General features: G+C 46.5%; 2 protein-coding genes across 5 annotated transcripts; one reads left to right on the top strand and one right to left on the bottom strand.

Moving 5' to 3' along the window:
• Positions 1-5,547: 5,547 nt before the first annotated feature.
• LOC119961116 (zinc finger protein 239-like) lies at positions 5,548-15,441 on the bottom strand. 4 transcript variants are annotated; one of them, XM_038788612.1, is made up of 3 exons: positions 15,356-15,441; positions 13,628-13,733; positions 5,548-6,662 (listed from the first exon to the last, which is right to left on the bottom strand). In XM_038788612.1, exon 3 carries the CDS (start codon positions 6,561-6,563, stop codon positions 5,694-5,696), a length of 870 nt encoding a protein of 289 aa, XP_038644540.1. In that variant the 5' UTR covers positions 6,564-6,662; positions 13,628-13,733; positions 15,356-15,441; the 3' UTR covers positions 5,548-5,693. The 4 variants fall into 4 exon arrangements, with proteins under 4 accessions (XP_038644540.1, XP_038644539.1, XP_038644541.1 ...); XM_038788611.1 differs by having other exon boundaries at positions 15,325-15,411; XM_038788613.1 differs by lacking the exon at positions 15,356-15,441 and adding an exon at positions 15,286-15,329.
• Positions 15,442-15,585: 144 nt separating this feature from the next.
• On the top strand, positions 15,586-20,291 carry LOC119961109 (zinc finger protein 135-like). The gene is made up of 2 exons (XM_038788579.1): positions 15,586-15,646; positions 15,994-20,291. Exon 2 carries the CDS (start codon positions 16,337-16,339, stop codon positions 17,567-17,569), a length of 1,233 nt encoding a protein of 410 aa, XP_038644507.1. The 5' UTR covers positions 15,586-15,646; positions 15,994-16,336; the 3' UTR covers positions 17,570-20,291.
• Positions 20,292-20,493: the final 202 nt, after the last annotated feature.

The raw sequence follows: 20,493 nt of genomic DNA, 5'->3' as shown, positions 1-20,493 counted from the left end.
GGAGAAGCCGTTCATCTGCTCTGAGTGTAGGAAGCAATTTGCTCAGTTATCTCACCTACAGACACACCAGCGAATACACACTGGGGAGAGACCATTCACCTGCTCTGAGTGTGGCAACAAATTCACTTGTTCATCCCACTTGAGGAGACATCAGCGAGTTCACACAGGGGACAGGCCATTTACCTGAGCCACGTGTGGGAAGATATTCACTCAGTCTGGCAGCCTGCTGAGACACCAGCGAGTTCACAAGTGACTGCAGGGATTTGATTTTGTTGCTATTGAACTCCTAACCTGAACTTCCTAACCCACAGGCCACAATCAGTAAGGATAGGCAACAACACCTTCTCCACGATCATCCTCAACACCGGTGCCCCACAAGGCTGTGTCGTCAACCCACCGCTATACTCCTTATACACCTGTGACTGTGTGGCTAAATTCCCCTCCAACTCGATTTTCAAATTTGCTGATGACACCACCGTAGTGGGTCGGATCTCAAACAATAACGAGACGGAGTACAGGAATGAGATAGAGAATCTGGTGAACTGGTATGACGACAATAATCTCTCCCTCAATGTCAACAAAACAAAGGAGATTGTCATCGATTTCAGGAAGCGTACAGGAAAACATGCCCCTGTCTACATCAATGGGAATGAAGTAGAAAGGGTCGAGAGCATCAGGTTGTTAGGTGTACAGATCACCAACAACCTGTCCTGATCCCCCCATGCTGACACTATAATTAAGAAAGCCCATCAACGACTCTACTGTCTTAGAAGACTAAGGAAATTTGGCATGTCAGCTGCGACTCACCAAATTTTACAGATGCACCATAGAAAGCATTCTTTCTGGTTGTATCACAGCTTGGTATGGAGCTTGCTCTTCCCAAGATCGCAGGAAACTACAAAAAGTTGTGAATGTAGCGCAGTCCATCATGCAAACCAGCCTCCCATCCATCGACGCTATCTATAATTCCCACTGCCTCAGAAAGGCAGCTAGCATAATTCAGGACCCCATGCACCCCGGACATACTCTCTTCCACCTTCTTCCATCAGGAAAAAGTACCAAAGTTTGAGGTCATGTACCAACCGACTCAAGAACAGCTTCTTCCCTGCTGCCATCAGACTTTTGAATGGACCTACCTCGTATTAAGTTGACCTTTTCTCTACACTTTGCTATAACTGTAACATTATATTCTGCAGTCGCTCCTTCCTTCCCCATGTACGGTATGCATTGTTTGTACAGCATGCAAGAAACAATACTTTTCACTGTATACTAATATATGTGACAATAATAAATTAAATCAAAATTATTGCTGCTACTAATCACATCCTGAACTGAACCTTGTTCATTCTGACAGTTGGGATTTGTTGTTCCTGATGTTATTAATCCCTGTAACTGGGCTGGAGTTTAATATTCTGGATCTATAGCTGATTGTGTTCTCGGGGCTGTGGTGTCCCTTTAGGAAACGCTGTCTGTGATCTTTCCCCATAATTCAGGAACTCTCATCAGAAATTAGTTTACAACAAGTTTCTGAACTTTTACTTCAATCTCAAACTGCTAATTATTTTAAAGCTGTGTTCTGAGATTACCAACCATCCTGCCAATGGAAACAATTTGTAAACTTCTCAAGAATGTAATCTCTCCTGAATGAACTGAAACCCCTCATCCCTGACGCTATCCTGGTAACTTTTCCCAGCTTCCTCTCCAAGGCCTTGACATCTTTCCCAAAGTGAGGTGCACAGAACTGAACACAATGCTTCAATTGAGGATTAATCAGTGATTTGTAAAATTTCAGTAGAACGGCCTTGCTTTTATGCTCCAAGTCTCCAGTAACAAACCGAGGACCCTATTAGATTTTTACAACAATTTGATCAGCCTGTCCTGGTGGATTCTGAGATTTGTGTATATCCAGTCCCAGGTCACTGTTTAAAATTGCACCATTTAGTTTATACTGTCTCTCCTCGTTCCTCCTTCCAAAATCCATCATTGACTGTCAGCCATTTTGGGATGTTCTGAGGGTGTGAAAGGTTCTAAATAAACACAAGAAATTTATTTCTCTTTTACAGCTGACTTAAAGCTGTAGATTTTGCTCCAAAGATTAAATTGGGATTGATATTCAAAGTTAACGTTTTTACTGCAGAAACAGCTTCAGCTGGGAGCCTGAATGAAGAGGAAAGATCCCAGACAGCGGGTCTCCCAGGTTCACTGCAGGCCCGACGGCTCAATCAGCTCCACTCTCATCTCAGGAGAGCTCAGCAGCTCCACACACTGTCCACAGGGGAGATCTCCTGGTCCAGTGGGACCAAAATTCATGTTTTAACTGTCACCACCTATAAAACTGGAGTAATCAGTCACTGGTCTGATTGCCATTTGTGGAATCTTACTTTGTATAAACTAATTATTGACAAACAGTGACAACTTGTATTTATACAATAAAATTAATGTAATAAACATCCCAAAGCCCATCAGAGGACTTTCAGAAAGACAACAAATTGACACAAATTCAGATCAGACGATGTTTGAACAGATGGCAGAAAGCTTTAACAATTTTCTTTAATCAGGAAAGTTAGAGTGGAGAGGGTTGGGAGGGAATTTCAGAGTTCCATGTCTGCGTTGACCACTAATGGTGACTGAAGACAATGGCTTTGGTCTTCCCAATTTTTAATTGGAGGAAATTTCAGCTCATCCAGGACTGGATGTGGGATAAGCAGTTTGATAATTTAGTAACAGTGGAGGAATGGAGAGGGATGGGGGTGAGGTAGAGCTGGGTGTTGTCAGTGTACATGTGAAAACTAACAGTGCTTTGGGATGATGTCACCTAGTGGCAGCGTGTAGATGGGAAATAGGAGGGGCCGAGGATAGATCCTTGGGGAACACCAAGTACACGGACTTTGGAGAGGAAAGTGATATGAGATGGATGGTAGTTGGTGACGACGGGGTAGTCAGTTTTTTTATGATGGGCAATGACGGTAAACTTAAAGGCAAAAGGGAGAGGATCAAAAGAGATAGAGAACTGGAAACAGTATCAGCTAACATGGGGAAGTTGGGTGCTCAATACTTTAGTAGGAATAGGGCCAATACAGCAGAAGGCGAGGGCAGCACGGTGTTTAGCCCTGCTGCCTCACGGCGCCAAGGTCCCAGGTTCGATCCCAGCTGTGGGTCACTGTCTGTGTGGAGTTTGTGCATTCTCCCCATGTTTGCGTGGGTTTCACCCCCACATCCCAAAAAATGCGCAGGGTACGTTTGGCCAAGCTAAATTGACCCTTAATTGGAAAAAAATGAATTGGGTACTCTAAATTTTAAAAAAAGGAAACAAAATACAGCAGAAGGCAGGTCTCATGGACAGTCTGAGCTCTGAGAGGGTGGCACGGTAGCACAGTGGTTAGCACCGTTGCTTCACAGCTCCAGGGTCCCAGGTTCGATTCCAGGTTTGGGTCACTGTCTATGTGGAGTCTGTACGTTCTCCCCGTGTCTGCGTGGGTTTCCCCGTGTACTCCAGTTTCATAGAATTATAGATTTCATAGAATTTACAGCGCAGAAGGAGGCCATTCGGCCCATCGAGTCTGCACCGGCTCTTGGAAAGAGCACCCTACCCAAGCCCATACCTCCACCCTATCCCTATAACCCAGTAACCCCACCTAACACTAAGGGCAATTTGGACCCTGAGGGCAATTTAGCCTGGCCAATTCACCTAGCCTGCACACCTTTGGACTGTGGGAGGAAACCGGAGCACCCGGAGGAAACCCACGCACACACTGGGAGAACGTGCAGACTCCACACAGACAGTGACCCAAGCCGGGATTCGAACCTGGGACCCTGGAGCTGTGAAGCATTTGTGCTAACCACTATGCTACCGTGCTGCCCGTTTCCTCCCACAAGTCCTGAAAGATGTGCTGTTGGGTAATTTGGACAACCTGAATTCTCCCTCCGTGTACCCGAATAGGTGCCGGAATGTGGCAGCTACGGGTTTTCACAGTAACTTCATTGCAGTGTTAATGTAAGCCTACTTGTGACAATCAAGATTATTAGGATAAAGTGAGATACAGGAGAAACTGGAGAATGTTTATATGATGTACATTAATGATCTGGCAGAAGGAACTGAGGGCATTGTTGCTAAGTTTGCAGATGATACAAAGATATGTAGAGGGACAGGTCGTCTTGAGGAAGCAGGGAGGCTGCACAAGGATCTGTACAGGCTAGGAGAGTGGGCAAAGTGGCAGATGGAATATCATTTGGGAAAGTGTGAGGTTCTGCACTTTGCCAGGAAGAATAGAGGCAGAGACTTTTGTAAAATGGGAAAAGGCTTCAGAAATCAGATACACAAAGAGCCTTGGGAATCCCAGTGTGGGATTCTCTTCAGGTTAACCTGCAGGTTCAGTTGGCAGCCAGGAAGGCAAATGCAATGTTAGCATTCATTTCACGAGGGCCAGAATACAGGAGCAGGGATGTCCTGCTGAGACAGTATAAATCTCTGGTCAGACTCCATTCGGAATATTACGAGCATATTTGGGCCCGTCTCTAAGGAAGAATATGCTGGCCTTGGATAGGGTCGAGAGGATGTTTACAAGAAAGATACCGAGAATGAAGGATTTGTCTTTTGAGGAGCAGTTGAGGACTCTGGGTCTGTACGTGATGCAGTTTAGAAGAATGAGAGGGGATCTAATTGAAACTTACACAATACTGAGAGGCCTGGATAGAGTGAACGTGGAGAGGATGTTTCCACTGGTAGGAAACACTAGAAGCAGAGGACAGAATCTCAGACTGAAGGCATGATCCTTTAAAACAGAGATGAGGAGGAATTTCTTCAGCCAGAGGGTGGGGAATCTGAGGAGCTCTTTGCTGCAGAAGACTGTGGAGGCCAAATCACGGAGTGTGTTTATGAAAGAGACAGATAGGTTCTTGATTAATAAGGGGATTAGGAGTTATAGGGATACGGCAGCAGAATGGAGATGACAAACAAATCAGACATAATTAACTGGTGGAGCAGATTCGATGGGCTGAATGACCAAATTCTGGTCCTATATCATCAAGTCTTATGTAAGATGTGGGACAAGGACTTGGATGAGGAACTTTAGACGCAGTCTGGTTCGGTGTGTTCGTGGAGAGAGGGAAGCAGCTGATCAGATTGTCTCAATCTTAGTGGCATGGTGGCAAGTGGTTAGCACTGCTGCCTCACAGCTCCAGGTTCGATTCCGGTCTTGGGCGACTCTCTGTGTGGAGTTTTTACATTATTCCCGTGTTGTTTCCTCCGGGTGCTCCGGTTTCCTCCCACAGTCCAAAGCTGTGCAGGTTAGATGTATTGGCCATGCTAAATTGTCCCTAGGTGGGGTTATAGGGATAGGGTGGGCAATTGTGTCCAGGTACAGTGTTCTTTCAGAGGGTCGGTACAGACTTGATGGGCCGAATAGTCTCCTTCTGCACTGTAAGGATTCTATGATGATGCTCGTGACAACAAAACTCCATGAGCTCCTCACACTTGTTGGATGTGAGGATGGAGGATGTGAGGGGGAAAGGGAGACCACTTCAAAAGGAATTCACGTGAGGTCGAGATATTAAAAAGTCAAAGCTGATTTATTTTTCTTTCATCAGTAATAGTAACAACTGTAACAGATGTGGGGTTTATTCACAGAGAAACAGACTCCAATGAACATGATTGAGTCCTGGATGTGATTCACAGCAAGATCCAATCACTGTTGTTACTCGTGAACTTGCTTGTGTCTCAGCAAGTTGGATATCCGAATGAATCCCTTCCCACACTTAGAGCAGGTGAATGGCCTCTCCCCAGTGTGAACTCGCTGATGCATAGTGAGTTCAGATGATCGTCTGAACCCATTCCCGCAGTGAGAGCACCTGAACGGTCTCTCATCAGTGTGAACACGTTGATGGAATACCAGATCCCAGGTCCTTTTGTAGCACTTCCCGCAGTCTGGACATTTAAAAGGTCTCTCATCAGTGTGAACTCGCTGATGGGACATCAGTTCCCCAGAACCTTTAAAGCCCTTCCCACAGTTCTGACATTTAAATGGTCTCTTGTCTGTGTGAACTTGTTGGTGTCTCAACAGGTTGGATGAATCAGTGAATCCTTTTCCACACTCGGCGCAGGTGAATGTCTTCTCCCAAGTGTGAACCCGCTGGTGTTTCAATAGGTTGGATAAATCATTGAATCCTTTCCCACATGTGGAGCAGGTGAATGGCCTCTCCCCAGTGTGAACTCGCTGATGTCTCAGCAGGCTAGATAAATGAGCAAATTCCCTCCCACACTCGGAGCAGTTGAATGGTTTATCCCCAGTGTGAATTCTCTGGTGTGCCAGCAGGTTGGATGACTGAGTGAATCCCTTACCACATGTGGAGCAGGTGAATGGTTTCTCCCCGGTGTGAGTGCATCGATGAATTTTCAGCTCAGACGGGGAACGAAATGCCTCATCGCAGTCCCCACATTTCCACCGTTTCTTCCCAGTGTGAATGTGTTTGTGTCTCCTCAAGCCTGACGATTGACTGAAGCCTTGTCCACACACAGAACACGTGTACGGTTTCTCCCCAGTATGATCGGTGCTTTTCCCTTCCATGTTCAAACTCGATGATATTCAGGGCAGGATAAATTGGACAACTGTCAGCTCCCGATGTGGTTTGAGTTTCCTGACTGCAAATCCTCCCCGTCTAATGCCCTGTGAAATTGATTTAAAACAGAAAAACAGTGAGAGAGAACCCACAAAAATCACAAAGGCAGCTTGTGGAATTGAGCTGAATGAATCTGGTCATTTATGGGGCCGGCACTGGGAAAAAGTGACCATGAAAACTGCTGGATTTTCGTAAACATCCAACTGATTCACTGATATCCTTCAGTGACGATGTGGAGATGCTGGCTTTGGACTGGGGTGAGCACAGTAAGAAGTCTTACAACACCAAGTTAAAGTCCAACAGGTTTGTTTCAAATCACTAGCTTTCGTGAATTCACCTGAGAAAGGAGCAGTGCTCTGAAAGCTAGTGATCTGAAACAAACCTGTTGGACTTTAACCTGGTGCTGTAAGACTTCTTACTATCCTTCAGTGAAGGGATTAGATTGGATTTGTTTATTGTCACGTGTACCGAGGTACAGTGAAAAGTATTTTTCTGCAAGCAGCTCAACAGATCATTCAGTACATGGAAGAAAAGGGAATTGAACAGAATTCAAGAAAATACATGAGAATACATAATAGGGCAACACAAGATATACAATGTAACTACATAAGCATTGGCATCGGATGAAGCAGACAGGGTGTAGTGTTAATGAGGACAGTCCATAAAAGGGTCATTTAGGAGTCTGGTGACAGTGGGGAAGAAGCTGTTTTTGAGTCTGTTCGTCCGTGTTCGCAGACTTCTGAATCTCCTGCCCGATGGAAGAAGTTGGAAAAGTGAGTAAGCCGGGTGGGAGGGATCCTTGATTATGCTGCCTGCTTTCCCCCGGCAGCGGGAGGTGTAGATGGAATCAATGGATGGGAGGCAGGTTCGTGTGATGGACTGGGCGGTATTCACGACTCTCTGAAGTTCCTTGCGGTCCTGGGCCGAGCAGTTGCCATACCAGGCTGCGATGCAGCCCGAGAGGATGCTCTCTATAGTGCATCTGTAAAAGTTGGTAAGGGTTAATGTGGACATGCCAAATTTCCTTAGTTTCCTGAGGAAGTAAAGGCGCTGTTGTGCTTTCTTGGTGATAGCGTCGACATGAGTGGACCAGGATAGATTTTTGGTGATGTGCACCCCTAGGAATTTGAAACTGCTCACCATCTCTACCTCGGCTCCGTTGATGCTGACAGGGGTGTGTACAGTACTATGCTTCCTGAAGTCGATGATCAGCTCTTTAGTTTTGCTGGCATTAAGGGAGAGATTGTTGTCATTGCACCACTCCACTAAGTTCTCTATCTCCCTCCTGTATTCAGACTCGTCGTTGTTCGAGATCCGGCCCACTATGGTCGTATCGTCAGCAAACTTGTAGATGGAGTTGGAACCAAGTTTTGCCATGCAGTCGTGTGTGTACAGAGAGTAGAGTAGGGGGCTAAGTACGCAGCCTTGCGGGGCACCGGTGTTGAGGACTATTGTGGAGGAGGTGTTGGTGTTCATTCTTACTGACTGTGGTCTGTTGGTCAGAAAGTCAAGGATCCAGTTGCAGAGTGGAGAGCCAAGTCCTAGGTTTTGGAGCTTTGATATGAGCTTGGCTGGGATTATGGTGTTGAAGGCGGAGCTGTAGTCAATAAATAAGAGTCTGATGTAGGAGTCCTTGTTTTCGAGATGCTCTAGGGATGAGTGTAGGGCCAGGGAAATGGCATCTGATGTGGACCGGTTGCGACGGTATGCGAATTGAAGTGGGTCAAGGCGTTCCGGGAGTATGGAGGTGATGCGCTTCATGATCAGCCTCTCAAAGCACTTCATTACAACTGACGTCAGGGCCACCGGGCGGTAGTCATTGAGGCACGTTGCCTGGTTCTTCTTTGGTACCGGTATGATGGTGGTCTTCTTGAAACAGGTGGGGACCTCGGAGTGGAGTAGGGATAGGTTAAAGATGTCTGTGAAAACCTCTGCCAGCTGGTCCGCGCAGGTTCTGAGTGCACGACCAGGGATCCCGTCCGGGCCCATCGCCTTCCGTGGGTTCACTTTCAGGAAGGCCGATCTGACTTCGGAAACTGTGATGGTGGGTATGGGTGAATTATGGGTTGCTGGGGCACTCGATAGCGGGTTGTTGGTTACCTGCTCAAACCGAGCATAGAATGCGTTAAGTTCATCGGGGAGGGGTGCACTGCTGCAGAGATATTGCTCGGCGTCGCTTTGTAGCCCGTTATGTTGCTTAGTCCTTGCCACAACCGCCGAGAGTCTGTCTGTGACTCTAGCTTAGTTTGATATTCTCTCTTGGCATCTCGGATGGCTTTGCGGAGGTCGTACCTGGATTTCTTGTATAGGACAGGGTCGTCTGCCTTGAACGCCTCAGATCTGTCCTTCAGTAGGGAGTCAATCTCGCGGTTGAGCCATGGTTTCCGGTTGGGGAACGTACGTACTGCTTTCTTTGGCACGCAGTCGTCCACACATTTGCTGATGAAGTCTGTGACGGTGGTGACATACTCATTTAAGTTAGTCGCTGAGTTCTTAAATATGGACCAGTCCACTGTCTCCAAGCAGTCACGTAAGAGCTCTGGAGAGCTGGAGAAGGGAACCTGCCCCTTCCCCGCCTCCTCTGTCTGGGCCGACTCAAGACTCTGGCCTCTATGGGGGGAGGGGAGTGAGGGAGGATTGGGAGCAGAAGCAAGAGAGGGATTTTATATTTGTACAAATCAATCAGGACTTTACCAGAATCTCCCAAACCCTCAACCATCATCTCCTAGAAGGAGCAGGGTGTCAGGTGTGTGTGAACAACATCACCTCCACGCTCTCCAAGTTACACACTATCCTGACTTGTCCACGTCCAGCACTGGATGAGCACAATTTTCCTCCATTTACATATGGGGAAGACTGAAGCCGCTGTCTTCGGTCCCAGGTGGTGAGTTACTCACCGTAGCATTTCTAGCCTCTGACCTGCTCTTGCAGCCACAGTATTTATATGACGAGCTCAGTTCAGTTTCGAGACAATTTGGAAAATTGGATACAAAATGGGTAAAATGGCAGAATGCAGAGTGTGATGGTTGGAGGTTGTTTCTGTGACTGGAAGCCTGGGTCCAGTGGTGTACCATAGGAATCGGTGCTGTGTGTATTGCACATTAATGATCTGGGTGTGAATGTGGGAGGCATGAGCAGTAAGTTTGCAGGTGACATGAAAATTGGCGGTGTGGTAAATAGTGAGGAGGAAAGCCTTAGATTACAGGATGATATAGACAGACGGGCTGGTTAGATGGACAGAATAGAGGCAAATGGAATTTAACCCTGAAAGTGTGAGGCCATGCATTTTGGGAGGACTAACAAGGCAAGGGAATACAGAAATGGTTCAGGGAGGAACAAGATTGGCAGCTGTCCAAGGTATAGAATCATCAGGTGATAAAGGCGGAGGTGTAAAAGACGACGTGAGCTGCAATATTGATCAAGGAGCCAATTACTGCAGTGAGGAAGGATGATATCTGAGAAGGATGATATCTCAGCAGACACCTCAACTCAGGCCATCCGGGAAGGATGATATCTCAGCAGACACCTCAACTGAGGCCATCCGGGAAGGATGATATCTCAGCAGACACCTCAACTGAGGCCATCCGGGAAGGATGATATCTCAGCAGACATCTCAACTGAGGCTATCCGGGAAGGATGATATCTCAGCAGACACCTCAACTGAGGCCATCCCGGTGGAACATAACAACAAAAAGGGGACAATCACGTTTCTGGGAGTGCGTCATTGGTCCCCAAACAAGCAGTAAGGGAGAGGTGGAAGAGCAGATATGTTGGCAAATCCCAGAGAAGTGTAAAATAATAGGGTATTAATAGTCAGTGGAAGTGATTGTGACCATAACTGGTAAGGTTTATGTTGTTATGGAAAAGGAAAACTCACTGGAAATAAAGGTTCTGAATTGGGTGAAGGCTGACTTCAATGTGATACAACAGGATCTGACCAAAGCAGACTGGCAGCAGCTACTGACAGGGAAATCTTTCCAGCAGTGGGGGTCATTCAGAAAGGAAATAGAGAAAGTACAGGGCCAACATATTCTCATGAAGGTAAAGGCTGGGACCAAAATGTTCCGAGTACCCTGGGGATCAAGGGGTACACAGAATTGGATCAGGAAAAAAAGGGAGGCAGGAGACCCAAGACGGTGGATGCCTGAGGATTGTAGCAAGTGCAGAGGAGTACGTAATGAAATAAATTCGGAGAGTAAAGAGGTGACATGAAAAATGCTGGCGGATAAAATAAAGGAGAATTCCAAAGTGTTTTACAAGTATGTTAAGGGCAAGAGGGTAACAAGGGAAAGAGAAGGGCCCGTTAAGGACCAAAGTGGTAATCTGTATGTGGAGCCGGAAGATGTGGGTGAGATTTTAATGAGTATTTTGCATCTGTGTTCACTGTGGAGAAGGACGATGTAGATATTGAAATCAGGGAGGTCCACTGTGATATAGTTGAACAGGTTAGCACAGAGAGGGAGGAGGAGTGAGCGTTTTTGCAGGTATAAAAGTGGACCAATCCTCAGACTCAGAGGCGATGTGTCCCAGGCTGCTGTGTGAGGCAAGGTAGGAGATTGCAGAGGCTCTAACACTATTTTTAAAATCCTCTCTGGCCACAGGAGATGTGCCAGAGGACTTGAGGACAGAATATGTGATGGCATTATTCAAGGAGGGAAGTAGGGATAAACAAGGAAATTTCAGTGTGAGTCATACAACAGTGGTAGGGAAAACATAGGAAAGAATTCTGAGGGGCAGAATTAATCTCCACTTGGAGAGGCAAGGATTGATCAAGTATAGTCATCGTGGCTTTGTCAGGGGGCGATCATGTCTAACAGATGTGATTGAATGTTTTGAGGAAGTGACTAGGTGTGTAGATGACGCAGTCTATATGGACTTCAGTATGGCTATTGACAAGGTCCTCTCTGGGAGACTGGTGAAGAAGCTCATGGAATCCAGAGCAATTCGGCAAATTGGATCCAAAATTGGTTGAGAGGCGGAGGGTGATGGTTGAACGTTGTTTTGTGACTGGATCACTGTGTCCAATGGTGTACTGTTGGGATCAGTGCTGGGTCTCTTGCTGTTTGTACTGTACATTAATGATCTGGATGTGAATGTGGGAGGTAAGTTTGCAGATGACATGAATATGGTGGTGTGGTAAATAGCGAGGAGGAAAGCCTTAGAATACAGGACGATATAGTCGGGCTGGTGAGATGGGTAGAACAGGAGCAAATGGAGTTTAACTCTGAAAAGTCTGATGTGATGCATTTTGCGAGGATGGACAAGGCAAGGATATACACACTGAACGGTAGGGCATGAGGAAGTACAGAGGACCAGAGGGACTTTGGGGTGCATGCCTATGGATACCTGAAGGCAGCTGGACAGGTGGAGAAGGTAGTTAAGAAGGCTTATGTGATATTTGCCTTTGTTAGCTGAGATTGAGAATATAAGAGCAGGGAGGTTATGATGGAGCTGTATAAAACACTGGTTGGGCCACAGCTGGAGAACTGTGTGCAGTTCTGGTCGCCACAGGATAGGGACAAGAGAGGAGATTCACCAGTATGTTGCCTGGGCTGGAGCATTTCAGTTATGAGGAGCGGCTCGATAGACTGGGGTTGTTTTCCTGAGAGCAGCAAGGCTAACGGGGGAACTGATTGAGGTGTAAAAAAAAATTATGAAGCACATGGTATTTGCTGGAGTGGTGGGGGTTGGGTGGGAGGAAAGAGGGTTAAACTAATATGGCAGGGGGGATGGGAACCTATGTAAGGATTCAGAGCAGAGAGAAATCAAGAACAAGGGGAAAAGACAGAAAGAAAAATAAGAAAAGTGATGGGCAGATAAATCAAGGGCCAGAATCAGATAAGAACACAGTAAAAAAATAGTAGGAAAGGGCAGCACGGTGGTGCAGTGAGTTAGCCCTGCAGCCTCACGGCGCCGAGGTCCCAGGTTTGATCCCAGCTCTGGGTCACTGTCCGTATGGAGTTTGCACATTCTCCCCGTGTTTGCATGGGTTTCGCCCCCACAACCCAAAGATGTACAGGCTAGGTGGATTGGACACGCTAAATTGCCCCTTAATTGGAAAAAATGAATTGGGTACACTAAATTTATTTTTAAAATAGTAGAGACCGGTCAAGGGATGTTTAAGGTTTTGTACCTGAATGCTCGGAGCACTGGAACTAAAATGGATGAATTAGTTGCGTAGATAGATGTAAAGGAGTATGTACAGTTGGGATTACAGAGACATGGCTCCAAGGTTACCAAGGATGGGAACTAAACATTGAGGGCTATTCAGTTTTTAGGACGGACAGACAGAAAGGAAAAGGCGGTGAAGTTGTATAATTGATTAAAGAAGATATTGATATCATATTGAGGAAAGATATTAGCACCGATAGTGTGGAATGTGTGTGGATCGAGTTAGGAAACACCAAGGGGCAAAAAGCATTCATAGGGGAGGTAATCAGACCACCAAACTGCACTGGTAATGTTGAAATAGCATCAGACAGGAAATCAGAGATGTATGTGATCAGGGAATCTGTGATCATGTGTGACTTCAATCTGCATATTGATTAGGCTAATCAAATTGGTAGCAATGCGATGGAGGAGGATTTCTTGGAATTTCTAAGGGATGGTTTTCTCGACCAATATGCCGAGGAACCAACGAGAGAGCATTGTCAAGGCCAAGATTGATGGGTTTTTAATCAGTTGGGGAATGAAGGATTACAGAGAGAAGGCAGGAAAGTGGACTCAGTGAGTGGTTGATCTATGATCTTAGTAAATGGCAGAGCAGACTCAAAGGGCTGAATGTCATACCCCTCTTCCTATTTCTTATGGTCTTGTGGAGATTGAGGGGAAATTGATAGAAGTGCACAAGATTGTTAGGTTTAGATAAGGGTGTTCAACAAATGCTGTTCCTATCCGCTGATTGTAAAAGATTACATGACACAGATTTAATATTTTGAGCAATATCTCCATGGGGGAATGTGAGGAAGAAGTTTTACTCAGTGTGGGGTAATAACTTGAACTCAATGCTTACACTCAAAGGGAGATAATATTCAGCTCCTGATAAATCGAACGATGCAGTCAGACTGAGATGTGAGATTTGGTTTGAATTTCCTGTCTGCAAATCATCTTCCAATATCCTGTAAAATACATTTACAAAAGCCATCACTGTCAGTCCAAAAATGAAATTCAGAAGAGACAAATATTTCTCTTGGTTGGAGTTTTCTATGTGTAAATCCTCCCCTTGTAATCCCCTGTAAAAGGAGTTTCCAAAATCCATCTCTGTCAGTCTGGGATAGAAATTCACTACATTCTCTCCTCCTGCTGCCAATGCATGCTCCCTGCTGCACTTGGCCCCTTGTCATTATCATCAGCAGACCATTGATTCAAGGATGATATCTCCTCAGGGTTGTGTTTTTCTGCTATGGATCTCCATGTGACTGAACTGTGACTGCAGATCTTTGCACACACCACTTATTGCTGGCCCGCTATCCAGCCCCATCGCTCCACACCAGCCACACAGTATAAATTTGACCCTATTTCCAATTCTCTAGCTTTGACAAAGGGTCATCCAGACTCAACATTAGCTCCCTTCTCTCTCCACAGATGCTGTCAGACATGAAAATGAAGTAATGAAAATCGCTTATTGTCATGAGTAGGCTTCAAATGAAGTTACTGTGAAAAGCCCCTAGTCGCCACATTCCAGCACCTGTTCGGGGAGGCTGTTACGGGAATCGAACCGTGCTGCTGGCCTGCTTTCAAAGCCAGCGATTTAGCCCTGTGCTAAACAGCCCCGACATGACAAGATTGTTCAGTATTTTCTGTTTTTGTTTCAGATTCCAGCATCCGAATAAGATGCCTTTAACTCCATGAGGTAGTTCAATCTGGACAGCAGGATTTGCTTCCTCTTCCTTCTGTATTTTCCTCAACAATAAGACATTGGGACTAAAGGCTAATACTGTGGGCGTGATTCTGCGCTCCCCACGCCGGGTGGGAGAATCGCGGGAGAGCCGCTGTGGCACCCCCCGCCATTCTCCCCCCCCGCCCCCCCCCCAAAATGGTGTGTCGCGTTTTGCGACACGCTCCTCGGAGAATCGCCGCTCGCCGTTTTTCCCGGCAACTCTTCGGCCCGAATGGGCCTAGCGGCCTGACGACTTGCGGGGCAGTGGAGGGGAAGACGGCAACCGCGCATTATCGGGTTGGAGCCGGCCAACCTGCGCATGCGCGGCTGACGTCACTTAGGCGCCGCCGGCCGCGTCATTCTTGGCACGCGGCTTTGAGGCAAGCGTCAAGGACCGGCGGCCGAGTTTCCCGCAACGCCGCTCCTAGCCCCCCTGGGGGGGGGGGGGGGGGGTGAGAATAGGGGGGGGGGGGAGAAGTGGAGGGGGGGAGAATAGGGGGCGAGGAGCGGCTTCTGACGCCGGAGTGAAACACTCCGAGTTTCACTCCGGCGTCGGCCGTTGCGGAGAATTTCGCCCTGTGTCTCCACTCTGAACAATGGGTAACAAGCTCCTCCCAGTCGTTGCCCCCTATAAAGATGGCGACCACGCATGTGCCCTGCTGCACATTACCCCAATTAAGATGTCGGCCGTCAACACCCCCAATCATACAAATGGGGGGGGGGGAGGACTGATCGGTTCTTTTTTAGGATTTGCGGTTTGCAGAACATATTTAGGAAGCCGTTTCGCCCACCCACTGGGTCCTTTGCTCCCTCTGAACCGCCATACGCACCGATTGCGGATCAGAAAAACAAACATCTCACCACCGCCATTACGCACACCGCGTATTCCCATCTCCCAGCTTGGTCCCGCCCCTTCTTCAGTCCGATTGGTTGGAGGACCAGCCGCTCCCTTTCGGTCCTCCAGCCCTCCGCCGCCTCCTATTGGTTCAGATCTGCCGCCAATCATTCCTCGGCAACTTGAAGCATGCGCAGTGTCGCTGCTGGAGCTGGACAACGGTGCGCAGGCGCATTGGCAAAGAATTTCGAGCATGCGCAGTGTGATTGATGCCTCGGCCCTTGTTTGTCCCGGAGAAGCGGAGTCAGCGTCAGGCGGTGGGTGGGAGGATCTGGAAACACTTTGTGGGTCCGCAAACCCTTCACCATCATTGTCAGCTCCCTGGTTTGCAGCTGCGGAGCTTCTCCCTCCCTCCCGGGAACAGGCCCAGGTTAACGGGCACCATCCTGCTTCACACACTGGAGGGTGGTTCACATCACAGGATGGGGGAGGGGGGGATAATAAATTAGAGCTGACACTTTGCACTCAAATCAATGAGGACTCTGATCTCTGGCAAGGAAGGAAACCCTGGCAGGTGGGCGGGGAGGATTCACAAACACCTGGCTTGAGGCTCCAAACCCCCTGTATCCTGTCGGTGATGGATTTTGTGAAATTATTTTTACAGGATGTTAGCAGAATTTTCGGATGTGAAACTCAAACCAAACTTCACATCAAGATGCTTCAGTGATTTGATTCACCAGAACCTGAATATCATCAACCTTCGTATACAGAAGGAGAAATTTTTGTTCCGCCTGTGGGAAAAGATCTGATCCATCAGTGTTACTGAGAAAGCACCGAGATACGCAAATACCCGAGAGAGAGTTTCCAATGTGCTGAACCTGGAAAGAGCTTTCACCAGCCTGAAAGAAAAACCACAGCATTCACAGTGAGTAGTCACCCTGGGCATATTCTGTCTAAACGAGGCTTCAACATTATCCAAGCTGGAGACACACGAGGACACTCACATCATGGAGAAACCTTTGAAATGTGGGGACTGTGGCAAGGGATTCAATTACCCATCTGCATTGGATATTCATCGACGTATTCACACTGGAGAGAGGCAGTTCACCTGTCCTGTGTGTGGGAAAGGATTTGCTTACTCATCCAGCCTGTATACACATCAGCGTGTTCATACTGGCGAGAGGCCATTCACTTGCCTCGAATGTGGGACGGGATGTCATGCTTTATCAAGCCTCCTGATTCACCAGCAAGTTCACTCTGATCAGAGACCATTTAAATGTTCTGATTGTGACAAAAGCTTTAAAAGCACAAAGGACTTGCTGAGACACCAGCGCACTCATATGGAGGTGAGGCCTTTCACCTGCTCAGTGTGTGGGAAGGGATTCACTCAGTCATCCCACCTTCTAACACACCAACTGGTTCACTCTGATAAGAGACCTTTTCAATGTTCGCACTGTGAGATGTGTTTTAAAAGTAAAAATGATTTACAAGCCCATCAGCGCACACACACTGGGGAGAAGCCATTCACCTGTTCTCTCTGCGAGAGGAGATTCGGACGTTTATCTCAGCTACAGACACACCAGCGAGTTCACTCTGATCAGAGACCATTTCAATGTTCTGACTGTGGGAAGAGCTTTAAAAGCAAACAGGATCTGGTGACACACCAGCGAGTTCACACTGGAGAGAGGCCATTCACCTGCTCTGTGTGTGGGAAGGGATTCACCCATTCATCCCACCGTCTGAGACACCAGCGAGTTCACACTGGAGAGAGGATATTCATTTGCTCTGTGTGTGGGAAGGGATTTATTGATTCACCCCACCTTCTGATACATGAGCGAATTCACACTGGGGAGAGACCGTTCACTTGCTCCATGTGTGGGAAAGGATTCACGCAGCCATCCCAGCTCGCTGTGCATCAACTTGTTCACACTGAGCAGAGACCGTTTAAATGTTCTGACTGTGAGAAAAGCTTTAAGAGCACAAAGGACCTTCTGAGACACCAACAAGTTCACACTGGGGAGAGGTCATTCACCTGCCTGATATGTGGGAAGAGATTTGCTCAGTCTTCCCACCTGCTGAGCCACCAGCAGGTTCACACGGGAGAGAGGTCATTCACCTGCTCCATATGTGGGAAGAGATTTGCTCGGTCATCCAATCTGCTGAGACACCAGCGAGTTCACAAGTCACTGCAGGGGTTAGATTCTGCTGTTGCTGCTGCTGTTAATCCCATGCAGGACTGAACCATGTTCATTCTGTTATTAAGGAGGTTGGAGTGGGCACTTGGATAATCTCAGTGCAATTAGGCAGAATCAATATAATTTATGAAAGGGAAATCATGTTTGACCAATTTATTGGAGTTCTTTGAGGAAGTAACAATGAATATTGATAAAGGGGGACTTGTGGATGTGATGTATTTAGATTTCCAGCAGGCACTTGACAAGGTGCCACTTAATGTTCACTCCACAAAATAAAAGCCCATTGTGTAGCTGGTAACAGCATGGACAGAGGATTGGTTAGCGAATAGGAAACATTGTGGAGGTAAAAATTAGTCATTTTTGATGTAACCTGTGGACTGCCACAGGGATCGGTACTGGAGGCTCAACTATTTTCAGGACTTGGTTGACAGGATCAAAAGTACGGTTGCAAAATTTGCTGTTGCTACAAAGGTATGGAGTACCTTGTATGGTGAGTGACCATAAGGAGTCAGTAAAGGGTGCAGATTGAGCATAATGTGGGAAAATTTGAACTTGTTCACTTTGACAGGAAGAATAAAAAAGCAACATATTGGATTGAATTTATTTATTGTCACGTGTAACGAGGTACAGTGAAAAATATTGCTCTGCGCACAGCTCAGGCAGATCATCCCGTACATGAAAAGAAAATACATAGGGCAAACATAAAATACACAATGTAAATATATAGACACAGACATCGGGTGAAGCATACAGGAGTGTTTGTATTACTCAGTAGAGAAGATGTGTGAAGAGAATGTAAAAGAGAAAGGTCAGTGATAGTGTTAGTGTTAGAATTAAGTTTTCAGAGATTAGTATGATTATCGGAGATGTAAGAAGTGGATCTGTGTGAGAGAGCTCACAGAGAGTCGCCACACTCCGGCACCATCTTGCATTACTTATTTAAATACACAGAGATTGCAGCTCCGAGGTACAGAGGGATCTGGGTGTACTGATACATGAATCAGGACCAGTTACTCTGCAGATACAGTACACAATTGGGAAGGTAAAGGGAATGTTGCTGTTTATTGCAAGGGGAAAGTACTGCAGTTGTACAGGGTATTGGTGAGACCACATCCAAAGTACTGTGTACGGTTTTGGTCTCCTTATTAAAGAAAGGACATAATTTCATTCGAATCAGGTCAGAGAAGGTTCACTTGACTGGATGAGGGGTTATCATAAGAGGAAAACATGGACAGGCTGGGCCTGTATTCACTGCAGTTTGGAAGAATGAGAGGGCATCTGATTGAAACATGAGATTCTGAGGCGAATTGACAGGCTGGGTGTTCATTGTGGAGAGATTAGAATCAGGGTAATAGTTTAAAAATAAGGGGTTTCCTATTTAAGATGGAGATGAGAACCTTTTTCACTCAGAGGATCGAAAGTCTGGAATTCTCTTCCACAGAGAGTGCTGGAGGCTGGGTCGCTGAATAGTTTGAAGCCTGAATTAAACAGATCCTTCACTGGTGAGGGAGTCAAAGGGTTTCGTGGGGAGGAAGGAAAGTGGAGTCGAGGCCACAATCAGATCAGCAATGATATTACGGAATGGTGGAGTGGTCTCAAGGGGCCGAGTGGCTACTCCTGTTCCTAATTCGTATGTATTCTGGTTTGTTTCTGCTGATGGTAGCTTTCCTTAAAACTGGGCCGGAGCTAATATACTGGATAGAATCACATACATCTTGATGAGAAACTCATTGATCAGCCAGGGTCTAACTGAATGACAGGACATGGCTGAACAACCTACTCCAGCTCCTGTGTAATTCTCCCCAGACCTCTCCCACTCTCTAACTCTGCTCCAATGCTGCTTTCTGGTGAAGTGTCTTCTCCCAGCTCTCCCATCACTTTCCAATCAACAGCTGGTGTTCGAGTCCAGGTTTATTCCGAACATGGGAACAGGAGGAGGTCATTTATCCCCCTCGAGTCTGTTCTCTTATTCATTGAGGTCATGGCTGATCTGTGACCTAACTCCATTGACTCCGATATTATTCTAATCCTGACTTCCCCAGTCTGTTACAATGTGATTTTAAAAGAACTTTCATATACAACAGACCTTTAATGCAGGAGAGTGTTCTGAGGAGATTTTCAGAAACATGAACTGACAAATCAGACAATTGACACTGAGTCAAAGGGGATATTAGGAGGGCTGACTAAAGGCTTGGTACAGTATAAAAGGTTAATATTAAATACAGAAATCTCCATTATCAGTGATATAAGATCGCATGATAAGAGCATGCTGAGAGATGGTTCTATGTGAAGCCTCGTGCTAAGCCTCCAACTGTATATAGTTAGAAGAATGTGCAATAAAAGGTGACATTTACCAATGCTGTTGCCTCCAACAGTCTTTTGATCCTGACCAATTTGCTTGTCTACTTGAGCTAAATCTGTCGTATCGGTGTTCACCTCTGTCAAATCCCCCCTCATCCTCCTTCATTCCACGGAGAACAACTCCAGCTTCTCAAACCCGACCGTGGAGCTCAAATACCTCATTGCTGGAACCATTCTGATAAATCTCCTCTGCACTTTCTCAAGGACCATCACACTTTCTAAAGTGTGCTGACGATATATGAACAAAATACTCCCACTGTGGGTTAAATAGTGATTGATAAAGGTTCAGCATAATTTACCTACTTTTAACTCAAAGGCTCTATTGGACTCCTACATGTTATCTGTGTCTGCGTGAGTTTCCTCCGGGTGCTCCAGTTTCCTCCCACAAGTCGCGAAAGACGTGTTGTTCGGTGAACTGAACATTCTGAACTCTCCCTCCGTGTACCCGAAGAGGCGCTGAAGTGTGGAAACGAGGTGATTTTCACAGTTACTTCACTGCAATGTTGAGGTGAGCCTACTTGTGACACTAATAAAGATTATTATCTACCTTTTTAATGCAATCAGTTTTTAACTGTCTCTTTATTTCTTTAATATTAATCAGTGTAGAC

Source organism: Scyliorhinus canicula, unplaced genomic scaffold (genome assembly GCF_902713615.1).
Source record: "Scyliorhinus canicula unplaced genomic scaffold, sScyCan1.1, whole genome shotgun sequence".
NCBI lineage: Eukaryota > Metazoa > Chordata > Chondrichthyes > Carcharhiniformes > Scyliorhinidae > Scyliorhinus > Scyliorhinus canicula.
This window is presented reverse-complemented; position numbering and strand designations above follow the sequence as displayed.

Bases quoted from the DNA above. Each gene is read 5' to 3' on its own strand.
- LOC119961116 (XM_038788612.1), bottom strand. From the start codon at position 6,563: ATGGAAGGGAAAAGCACCGATCATACTGGGGAGAAACCGTACACGTGT.
- LOC119961109 (XM_038788579.1), top strand. From the start codon at position 16,337: ATGGAGAAACCTTTGAAATGTGGGGACTGTGGCAAGGGATTCAATTAC.